Here is a 10,587-nt window from a genome sequence, read left to right on the forward strand (position 1 = left end):
AGATGAGATGAAAATATGAACATTTAGTAGAGACACTTTGTGATAAATATTTTTATTTTGGCAGGAAAACGCTCGAAGAAGTAATATATAACAATTATCGTGTTTTTCGAGCGTATTTTGAGGTTTTAGCTATTGGGGTTTAGTTATTAGGGTTTATAGGGTTTAAATATTAGGGTTTAGAAATTTAGGGTTTAGATTTAGGATTTAGATTGAGTTTTTAACACGAACGGTTTAGGGTTTAGGGAAATTTTACTTCACAAAACATGAAAAAAAAAACGTTCATATTCTTCACGAACAATATTATCTTGAATGTTATTTTTGTCGATCGTTTTCCCGCCTAGATAATAACATTCATCACGAAGTGTCTCTTCTAAATGTTCATATTTTCGTGTGATCTTGATGTCGGAAAAAAAAAATTCAAAAAAACGAAAAAAAATAAAAAATTTGCTTCCCCCCGCTTCCCCCGGATTGGTTACTTCTCCATTGATCCTGCCCCTATATATATATATATATATATATATATATATATATATATATATATATATATATATATATAGTGAAAGGATTCCTAGAGAACTAGAGTATGTAGAGAACTCATAGAACTCATAGATTGAACTTCAATCTATGGAAAAAAAAATTTGAAAAAAAAAACAGTCAATCTGCACAGAAAAAAAAAGTCAGTCTGCAAAAAAAAAAAAAAAAAAACTGCAAAAAAATGTTAATCTGCACGCAGATTGACTCAATCTGCACAAAAAAAGTCAATCTGCATAGAAAAAAAAGTCGATCTGCAAAAAAAAAAAAACTGCAAAAAAAACGCAGATTGACTCAATCTGCACAAAAAAAAGTCAATCTGCACAGAAAAAAAGTTAATCTAAAAAAAAAACTGCAAAAAAGGTCAATCTGTAAAAAAAAAAAAAAAAGTCAATCTGAACAGAAAAAAAAACTGCAAAAAAAAAACGTCAATCTGCAGCAGATTGACTCAATCTGCACGAGTTCCATGAGTTCTCTACTACCTTTGGTTCTCCATGGATCCTCACCCTATATATATATATATATATATATATATATATATATATATATATATATATATATATATATATATATATATATATATATATATATATATATATATATATATATATATATAAGCATTTTTTTTTCGTTTTGTTTGGAATTTTTTTTTCGGCATCAAGATTACACGAAAAATATGAACATTTAGAAAAGACATTTCGTGATGAATGTTATTATTTAGGCGGGAAAACGATCGACAAAAATAACATTCAAGATAATATTGTTCGTGAAGAATATGAACGTTTTTTTCTTCATGTTTTGTGAAGTAAAATTTAGCCCGATTTAGAGTTTAGGGTTTAGGGTTTGGTGTTTTGGGTTTATTTCATAAACCCAAAACACCATACCCTAAACCGTTCGTGTTAAAAACTCAATCTAAACCCTATATTTCTAAACTCTAACATCTAAACCCTATAAACCCTAATATCTAAACCCTAATATATAACCCTAATAGCTAAAACCTCAACATACGCTCGAAAAACACGATAATTGTTATATATTACTTCTTCGAGCATTTTCCCGCCAAAATAAAAACATTTATCACAAAGTGTCTTTATTAAATGTTCATATTTTCATCCCATCAATAATGTTCGTGAACAAAGTTTTTTCAAAAAATGAAAAAAAAAAAGTTTTTGCTTTCCCCGCTTCCCCCTGATTTTTTACTTCCCTCTTGATCCTACCACTATATATATATATATATATATATATATATATATATATATATATATATATATATATATATATATATATATATAGGCAGGATCAATGGGGAAGTAACCAATCGGGGGGAAGCGGGGGGAAGCAAAATATTTTTTTTTTTCGTTTTTTTTTTGAAATTTTTTTTTCCGGCATCAAGATCACACAAAAATATGAACATTTAGAAGAGACACTTCGTGACGAATGTTATTATTTAGGCGGGAAAACGATCGACAAAACTAACATTCAAGATAATATTGTTCGTGAAGAATATGAACGTTTTTTATTTTCATGTTTTGTGAAGTAAAATTTAGCCCGATTTAGAGTTTAGGGTTTAGGGTTTAGGGTTTGGTGTTTTGGGTTTATTCCATAAACCCAAAACACCAAACCCTAAACCCTAAACACTAAACTCTAAACCGTTCGTGTTAAAAACTCAATCTAAATCCTAAATCTAAACCCTAAATCTAAACCCTAAACCCTAAATTTCTAAACCCTAATATCTAAACCCTATAAACCCTAATATCTAAACCCCAATAGCTAAAACCTCAAAATACGCTCGAAAAACACGATAATTGTTATATATTACTTCTTCGAGCGTTTTCCCGCCAAAATAAAAACATTTATCACAAAGTGTCTCTACTAAATGTTCATATTTTCATCTCATCTATAATGTTCGTGAACAAAGTTTTTTCAAAAAACGAAAAAAAAAAGTTTTTGCTTCCCCCCTTCCCCCGAATGGTTACTTCCCTCTTGATCCTACCACTATATATATATATATATATATATATATATATATATATATATATATATATATATATATATATAGTGGTAGGATCAAGAGAGAAGTAACCAAGCGGGGGGAAGCAAAATTTTTTTTTTCTTCGTTTTTTGAAAAAACTTTGTTCACGAACATTATAGATTGGATGAAAATAAGAACATTTAGAAAAAACTTTGATCCTGCCCCTATATATATATATATATATATATATATATATATATATATATATATATATACACTTCCCCTTTCCCCGTACATTTCACTTGTATGTCATGCTTCCTGGCTTGTGCATCAACCAAGTATAGTTTCATTTTATAATAATACCTTATTGTTTATATATACAGAGATAGATTACATCCCCAATATTGACATGCAGTTTACTGTAGAGTATACGCTGTAGCATGTACGCCATGAATCCTATACATTTGACTGTACATCAACCCATAGTCAACCCATTGCGGTCCAAATCCATATCAGGTCTTCATCTTCAAGATGCCAGCAGGTAAGTCACCAACAATGCTCAATCTTTAAATACACAAAAAGGATAAAATATTTAGATCACTGATTTTGGCATTTTCGATTTTTCGTAACGACCCTTAATAAATATATTATTTTTAGTAAATAGCTTGATAGATTATAAAGAACTAATATGCACGCGTGCTTGTAAAAACACAGATTATACACATAGTAATACAACATATAATACGCACTAGAAGAGTGAACTGTAAAACGAATAACAAAGTATTGCAGTACTACTTATTTGGATAAAATTTAGCATTTCTCTTCCATTTTTTAGATGTCTCCAACTGATTGCAGGATGTTTCTTGAGAAACTGTTGACCTAAAATAGTTGACCTATTTTTTCATTGTCAACATGAACTTTTGATTTGCATATTGAAGGGTATATTAATAATTTAGTAAATGTCAAAGAACAACTTATGAATTCAACTACAGCAGTTCAAAGGGATCAAAGTGCCAAACAAGTGGCAATGTTGGCCCATTTACTTATGATCTAGTCAATTTGAGGTATGTTTAATCTATTCCATAATTGGTTACAAATTAGGCTTTAGCTAAAAAGGAATATAGTCAAAAGTTATCCAAAGTATATCTACACTGCATAAAATTTTTAAGTTGGTCTATTCATCAAATCAAGTAGGATGCTTGAAGCAGAGCTTTTTGATAGTACCTTGTGGTGATCTAAATATAATCGGCAGCCTGAAGTTCACTGATTGAATCTGATTCGCTCCTTATTACCCTCGTTTTATTACCTCTTATTTCTAGAACCTGGTACACAGATATGAAATAAAACATTTAACAGCATTACACAAACATTTTTTTTTTTAATAAAGTAATACAAAATATATACCATTTTCATGGCGTCTGCTTATTTTTATTTTATTATATTTTATTTTTTTAAAAAAACTTTTTCCTACTTAAAGGCCGGAGGTCCTCTCGGAAGCAATCTCTTTATCCGTCGAATAGAGAGAGGGATGACTTTCTCTACTTTTGAGAGTGTTTCACTCTGGGTGGAGAAATGACTTGTCTTTATTCTCGGATAGGGGAAGGATTGTCTACATCTCACCTCCCCCATACACCACTCATGTGGTATTGGGTTTTGTTGTTGTTGTTGTTGTTGTTGTAATACAAAATATATAGAATATGTTACGACCATCTGTAAAAAAGATGAGGCTTACCTCGGGTCTTGAATCATGAACTCCACTAGACATCCCCACGTCAACACGCCAAATGCTACAGTTATATTTACTGCATGCCAAGCAATATACAGTTCAATAATGGAGAAACATGACTTAAAAACTCTTAAATATCATATTTACTTAATCCTGAACCCTAATGTCCCAATAAAATATAGACGTTTGACTTGACATGTTATTGAAATTTGGCGTTTTATCAAAAGGATTAGTCAGTTAATGTAAGCTTTGGTCCACTTTCTAATTTATTTAATTGCTTACCAATTTACTCCTGTAGTTTGTGGAGTGTGTCCCACTACCATTGCCTTCGCTCCAACTACTTGAAGCGTGGTGTCAAGAACAGATTGAATCTGTGGAATTAGCACAACTTAATTGAAAATAAGTATCCGTATAGTAACTGCATGATATTAAGTGTGGTAATTTCGACCCAATCACTAATGAACGGGTCGATTCGGAGTTATATTTCATCTCTAACGAATCTAGCAGGTAAAATACGAAATTAAGTAGAAACAAGCCAAATCGATCGAAAGTCTTGTGAGGTACATTAAACACATAGAAACCCCTAACTGGTTTTACTCAAAACAACTAGATAATGTGTGAAAAATAAAATTTCTGTAAATGTATTTGAGACACTAATTATTCGTAACTAGAAGTCTAGAACTTCTAGACAGATGAGTGTTTCGGGTCAACCTTCTCTTTTGAGGTGCACCAAAAGGTCACAATTTATGTAATGTCAAAAGATTATGGAATCATCCATTTCAAGTCAACTGGGATTTGGGGAGCACGATAACAAAACAAGAAGATAACGAGAAACGGGATTTTACTTGCCTGTTCAACGTGATAGTCTTCTAAATCGGGGTTATCTCTGGAGTATAAACGATTCCACACAACACTGTCATAGCCTCTGGTGGCTATAAATGGTATTGTTGACTCGTGGTTGTCTTCATTACCATTAGTCATCCATTTAGATACCTCATAATTTATCTTCTCTATGCCATAGGTAACTGCAAAATTGATAAATTTTCAGTATTCAATCCCTAAAGTGTCAATAACAGATATAATTAAGATGTCCCAATATGAACCTAACATTGTAGGAGACAATGTTTAGATATGCTTTTGCTGTTTATAGTTGTATTCAGATGATCAGCTGTTTATGTGTTTGACAAATTTTGATTTTTTGTGAAATTAATTCATAAAATGACCAAAATGACTCTATTTTTGAAATATATATAAGCTGAGGAACGTCTTGTGAGATAGAAGGCTCGAATATGATTATAAAAAGTGGTAATCAGGTAACTGTAATATACTTGTGGATAGTAAGTTTTGTTTCACGCATTACTAATCTGATTATCCAAACAAAAACCAAGACATTATTTGTGACTGCAAGTCACATTTCATAATGAGCTAATGATAGGTTATGTTCTAATGTACATAACTCTCCTATAACGTCGTGACTGATAGGAATTGATTTAGCATTTATTTCATAACAAAGAGGATAAACGAAAAAGATCATATATTAATTACAATTAGCTACCAATATGACGAGATCAGAAATATACCATGGTGCGGAAGAAGTCCTCCGTGACAAAAGACCCAATCGTCGATTTTTAAAACAACGGGATGACGTGCCAATTCACATGCCAACGGACCTCCTGGTCTTAAAAGTATCGATCTTGCAGTTACTCCCTTTTGCCGCTGTCCTAATATGTATATTATATACGTACAATATGACCAATATGACATCATAAGCATCAATAAGATAAAGCATCAGTATGGTTCGATATCCAAATTCAAATGGATTGCATACCTTTACTAGGTTCCATGGGCCCCACAAACTCTGTGACATTTTCCGTTCTTCTTTCCAAATTTCGGATACTTCAACCCAACTCGTAAAGGCATCTTCCCAATTATGGCCACAATCATCCAAATATTCTAAAAAGTCTGAACATTCATCAAATCCACCAGAATCAACGAATCTAAAATCCCCTTCGACGTTCATAGTCTCGTGATTTCCATTAACCTAACATTATCAAATCACTGAGTAAGTAATTTTAACTAAGAAAAGTAATCCATTTTACTTGAAAGTCAAAGTTTACCTGAAACACAGCACCGCCGTATTCTTTAGCTTGAATTTGTAGTGATCTTAATAAAGATAATATAGCAATTTCATCTTCACCCCTATCAAGTATATCTCCAAGCTGAACCAAGACCTGGTCAAAGGGTATATAATTAAGTAAAAAAGGTTCAAAATGTTGCAATGCAGATAGCCTTTGCATAATGGCATACCGTTTCTTGACCTGTCCACGTGTCTTGACCATCTGAACTCAAGACACCAGCCAACTCAAGTGCACCCCTTGCTTTTGCTAGGTCCCCATGCAAATCTCCAACTATATGGAAAAAAAAAAAAAAAAAAAAAAAAAAAAAAAAATTAACAGTACGGTACTTGTGTGATTGAACTGAGAGTGCAAGGTTATAACCAGAACAAACAACATACTAAATCTTTTATAAAATCATGTAAGCAGTTGAGAACCAGAATCAGTTTATTTATATAGTCATCAAGGATCCTCATTTTGAATAAGATGATATAAGCTTCTTAAACTTAATCAAGAAATGCTATAGGATAACCTGGTGCCTCATAACTAGATTCTATTTCCCAAAGACAATAAGAATCATGGTTTTATTACTGTAATTTTTTTTAACAGCTGAAAAATTATATTACTGTAATCTAAGGGCCTGTTTACTTGTTATTTCATTAAGTCACATATGGATAAAAGATGGCAGTATGAATTTAGAAAGACTATATGCAGTAATCACTAAATTAAAAATCATGTTTACTTATTTTGCTGAATAAACAGTCTGAATAATAAAAATGACTATCTTACCCCTATATATTAGATAATTTGATTGTTGTATATTTTTATTTTGTTTCTCAAAACAATCGAGGTTGAGAACAAAAGCATTGTTTATAGTTCTATTTGATCAATATAAATTCACATTTTACATCATCATAATCATACTTTTCACTTTAGTTATATTATACGGAGTATATCACAAACAACAAGATGTTAAAAACTAATAAAAAACGAAAAATAAGAAACAACCAAGGAGCATATTCTCCAAAATTCTCAAAAAAACAAAAGATAATAACAACACCCCCAAACTATGATCGAATTGGAAACACATCTTGTTTCTTATGATAATCGGGGAACGGCAGAAAACACATCTAGCTAAACAAAATTGGAACGGTAGCAAACACATCTTACGAATCAAATATTAGATTTGAACACGCCTCTAGCTAATCAAAATCGAAACGTCAAGAATGTGAGCAATCGAAACGGTACGTCCTACAGAATGAAGGCCTAATAGAGGACCACCAGATGACTTTCAAGATGTGTTGTCAGGTATGAGGTGATTTTCACATTGATTTTATAGTACTGATACAAGTGATGAAGTAAAGGTGAAAGAGTTACAAGAATCTTTAACGATAGTTTTGTAATAATATATAAAAGGTTGAGAAGTAATAGCAAAGAGAAAATATACATTAGTTTGGAAGAAGGGCAGATTTGACACAAAATTGGCTAGATGGGGACTACACAAGTTTTTTGGTTGACCGATACAGCAATTGGTATAGCAAGAAATTAATATTAAGCTTCAAGTAAACAGGCTTGTGTAGTGACCGAATAAGACAATTGGGCTAATAAGTCCATTAAGGTGTTAGTAAACAGCCCCCTAAAAGTCTCAAAGTCCAAATACTCCCAAATTCTAAATATCGAACTAAATTGTTTGCATATGTTCATGTTCAAAATGCTAAAATTTAATATTCCGTCCGTCCCAAAATAGTCCCAAAATAAGTGGACACCTATTTTGGTACAACCAAAAATAGAAATGTGGACACATATTTTGGAACGCAGGGAGCAACCAAAATGCCAAAAAAGACAACACAAGATATCATCAGTAACAACTTAGTTATACCATACAAAACCAGTAATTTAGTAGTACCCAGCAACTCAATATCAAATATCTTCAAATATCCAGTTGAATCAGTTATTGAACTTTTCAATCTTAACCGATTATGTACTAAGAAATGCGTATAGGATTGCAGTAACAGAGTAGTTCTGATGGGATCCTCTATGACTATTCGTGTAGTACGGATGTCAACCGGTCTATTCGGCCAATTAAAACTAAACTTGAGCTCAACTTGATAGCTTGACGAGCCTAGGGTCGAGCTCGGCCTTTATAATCTAGACAGACTGACCAATTTGTACACATACATATTACTTAAGGCTCCAAAAACTAGATACTAGCCAAACTCTTATAAATTTGATCTCAAATTCAAATTCATTTTGATCCCCTTCTAAAAGCACAAGCACGCTCTACTTAAACCTATCATCTGTCCACGGGCCAATGTAGGGATTACTTATAGCTCATATGTACCAAATAATTACAGTATAATTAATTAATTATTAATTGATATAGCAGTAATAGATTACTAATTCTACATAAAGTAAAATTAACTGAAGGTTAAATAAATTAAAGTATTACCGGCGACGATGCGACGACCGGGAGCGGAAACGAACGTCGGAGGATCACCGGAGATAACAATCGGTTTTAAGTTGCCGGAGCTGCCGATATTAAGAGACGTTGACGGTGACGGTGACGGAGATTCAATGAGCTTGCGAGAAGTAGGTTGCATAGGTAAGGAATTGAGAGATGATAATGAAGCCATCGCCATTGTTGGAAGCTTTCAGAGAATATTCACAAATGGCGAACGGCATCCACTACCACCACGATTTTTTATTATCTTTTCACACTTTTTTTATTTTTATTGACGTTTTTATTTATTTATGAAATTCTGTTGACTTATTTACATTTTCAGTCCCTTTACTTATATGTTTGCATATTTTTGGACTTTGGTTTTCAACTTCAATGAAAGGTAACCCATAATCCCATATCACCGTTTTTTTTGTTAAGAAGAAAGATGGAACCATGCATATGTGCATAAACTACCTAGATATGAACAAGATAACCATCAAAAATAGGTACCCTTTGCCTAGGATTGATGATCTTTTGACCAGTTGCAAAGAGCGAAATATTTTTCTAAGATCGATCTAAGGTTCGGTTATCACCAATTAAAAGTAAAAGAAGATGATATTTCAAAAATAGCGTTTCGCAGCTGTTATGGGCATTATGAATTTGTAGTAATACCTTTTGGGTTAACTAACACACCGACAATGTTTATGGATTTAATCACGGATGGCAATGGGCAAAAAACCCGTGATCCGTGGGTAACCGATCCGCGATGGGCAGGTAAATTCATTAAATATTACCCGCGGGCACGGGTACGGGTAAAAATTTATACCCGCCAACGGATCGCGGGCGGGTTGCAGGTATATACTACCCGTCGCGGGTAAAACCTGACCCGTGAATACATGAGACTTTCTTAATTTACCCGCTAGTTTATACTTATAATTATTAATTTTAAAAGTTAATTTACTTGTAATTGAATAATGATTAATAATTTAACATTATATACAAATAAAAAACTTGATTTTCACATGATTTTAGATATAACTTGTACATATATTTTTATAATTAATAAAATTATTTGGGGTTTCTAATAAAGAGTTGTATATATTATTACCAGCGGGTCACGGGCACGGGCAAAATATTTTTGCCCGCGGGCAGGTAACGGGTCTCAACGTGCAAAAAAGAAACCCGACGGGCGGGTCGCGGGTATATAGAACTCGTGTCCGTTGCCCGCGGGCGCTAAATATAGATTTAATGATTTTTTTTTTTTAAGCAGAGTATGGAAGATGGTAGGGAGTTGTATGTTTTACAAATGGAGAAAAAGAGGATGTTTCAACTCTGGTTTTTTATATTATTTTTAAGGTTTTTAATATGAGATGTGAGTTTTAATTTAGGTTGTGGGTTTTAACTTTGGCCAACGGTTACTCGAGTTAACAGCAAGCATCGATTTATTGACGACTTAATTGTTACTTAAAGTCTAAATTGAACTTCGGGCAGGTTTAAAACATATGAAAATTTGATTCTACCATTTTCATGATGTCTCACACTTTTTTAAAACCTACTTATTAATCGAAGGTGCATTCGGAAGCAATCTGTATCCATGAAACATTGCGAGAGATGACTTTCTTGTCATAACCCGTCCAAATCCACCTGGACAAATCCAATAACATCTGGTATCATCGCGATGAACTGACGTATATATGCCATGAACGACTCCATATAATATCTTTAAAATAAGCAAATGCACAGCGGAAGATTTCTTTCATACCTGAGAATAAACATGTTTTAAAAGTGTCAACCAAAAGGTTGG

The 10,587-nt window shown here is 32.7% G+C and overlaps 1 protein-coding gene across 1 annotated transcript; it reads right to left on the minus strand.

The window, feature by feature from the left end:
* Positions 1-2,810: 2,810 nt before the first annotated feature.
* Positions 2,811-9,049, minus strand: LOC139876707 (shewanella-like protein phosphatase 1). The gene is made up of 10 exons (XM_071864085.1): positions 8,793-9,049; positions 6,537-6,637; positions 6,347-6,460; positions 6,058-6,270; positions 5,810-5,945; positions 5,079-5,254; positions 4,512-4,600; positions 4,236-4,305; positions 3,728-3,825; positions 2,811-3,067 (listed from the first exon to the last, which is right to left on the minus strand). The coding sequence occupies exons 1-9, from the start codon at positions 8,980-8,982 to the stop codon at positions 3,739-3,741; spliced, it is 1,176 nt and encodes a 391-aa protein (XP_071720186.1). The 5' UTR covers positions 8,983-9,049; the 3' UTR covers positions 2,811-3,067; positions 3,728-3,738.
* Positions 9,050-10,587: the final 1,538 nt, after the last annotated feature.

The sequence above is a fragment of the Rutidosis leptorrhynchoides genome, chromosome 11, assembly GCF_046630445.1.
Source record: "Rutidosis leptorrhynchoides isolate AG116_Rl617_1_P2 chromosome 11, CSIRO_AGI_Rlap_v1, whole genome shotgun sequence".
NCBI lineage: Eukaryota > Viridiplantae > Streptophyta > Magnoliopsida > Asterales > Asteraceae > Rutidosis > Rutidosis leptorrhynchoides.

What these genes read in the sequence shown, in the direction of transcription:
- LOC139876707 (XM_071864085.1), bottom strand. Translation starts at nt 8,982, where the DNA reads ATGGCGATGGCTTCATTATCATCTCTCAATTCCTTACCTATGCAACCT. An exon ending in CGGTCGTCGCATCGTCGCCG is followed by an intron (nt 6,638 to 8,792) that starts GTAATACTTTAA and finishes TTTTCCATATAG; the next exon opens with TTGGAGATTTGCATGGGGAC. An exon ending in AGGACTTCTTCCGCACCATG is followed by an intron (nt 5,255 to 5,809) that starts GTATATTTCTGA and finishes TCAATTTTGCAG; the next exon opens with TTACCTATGGCATAGAGAAG.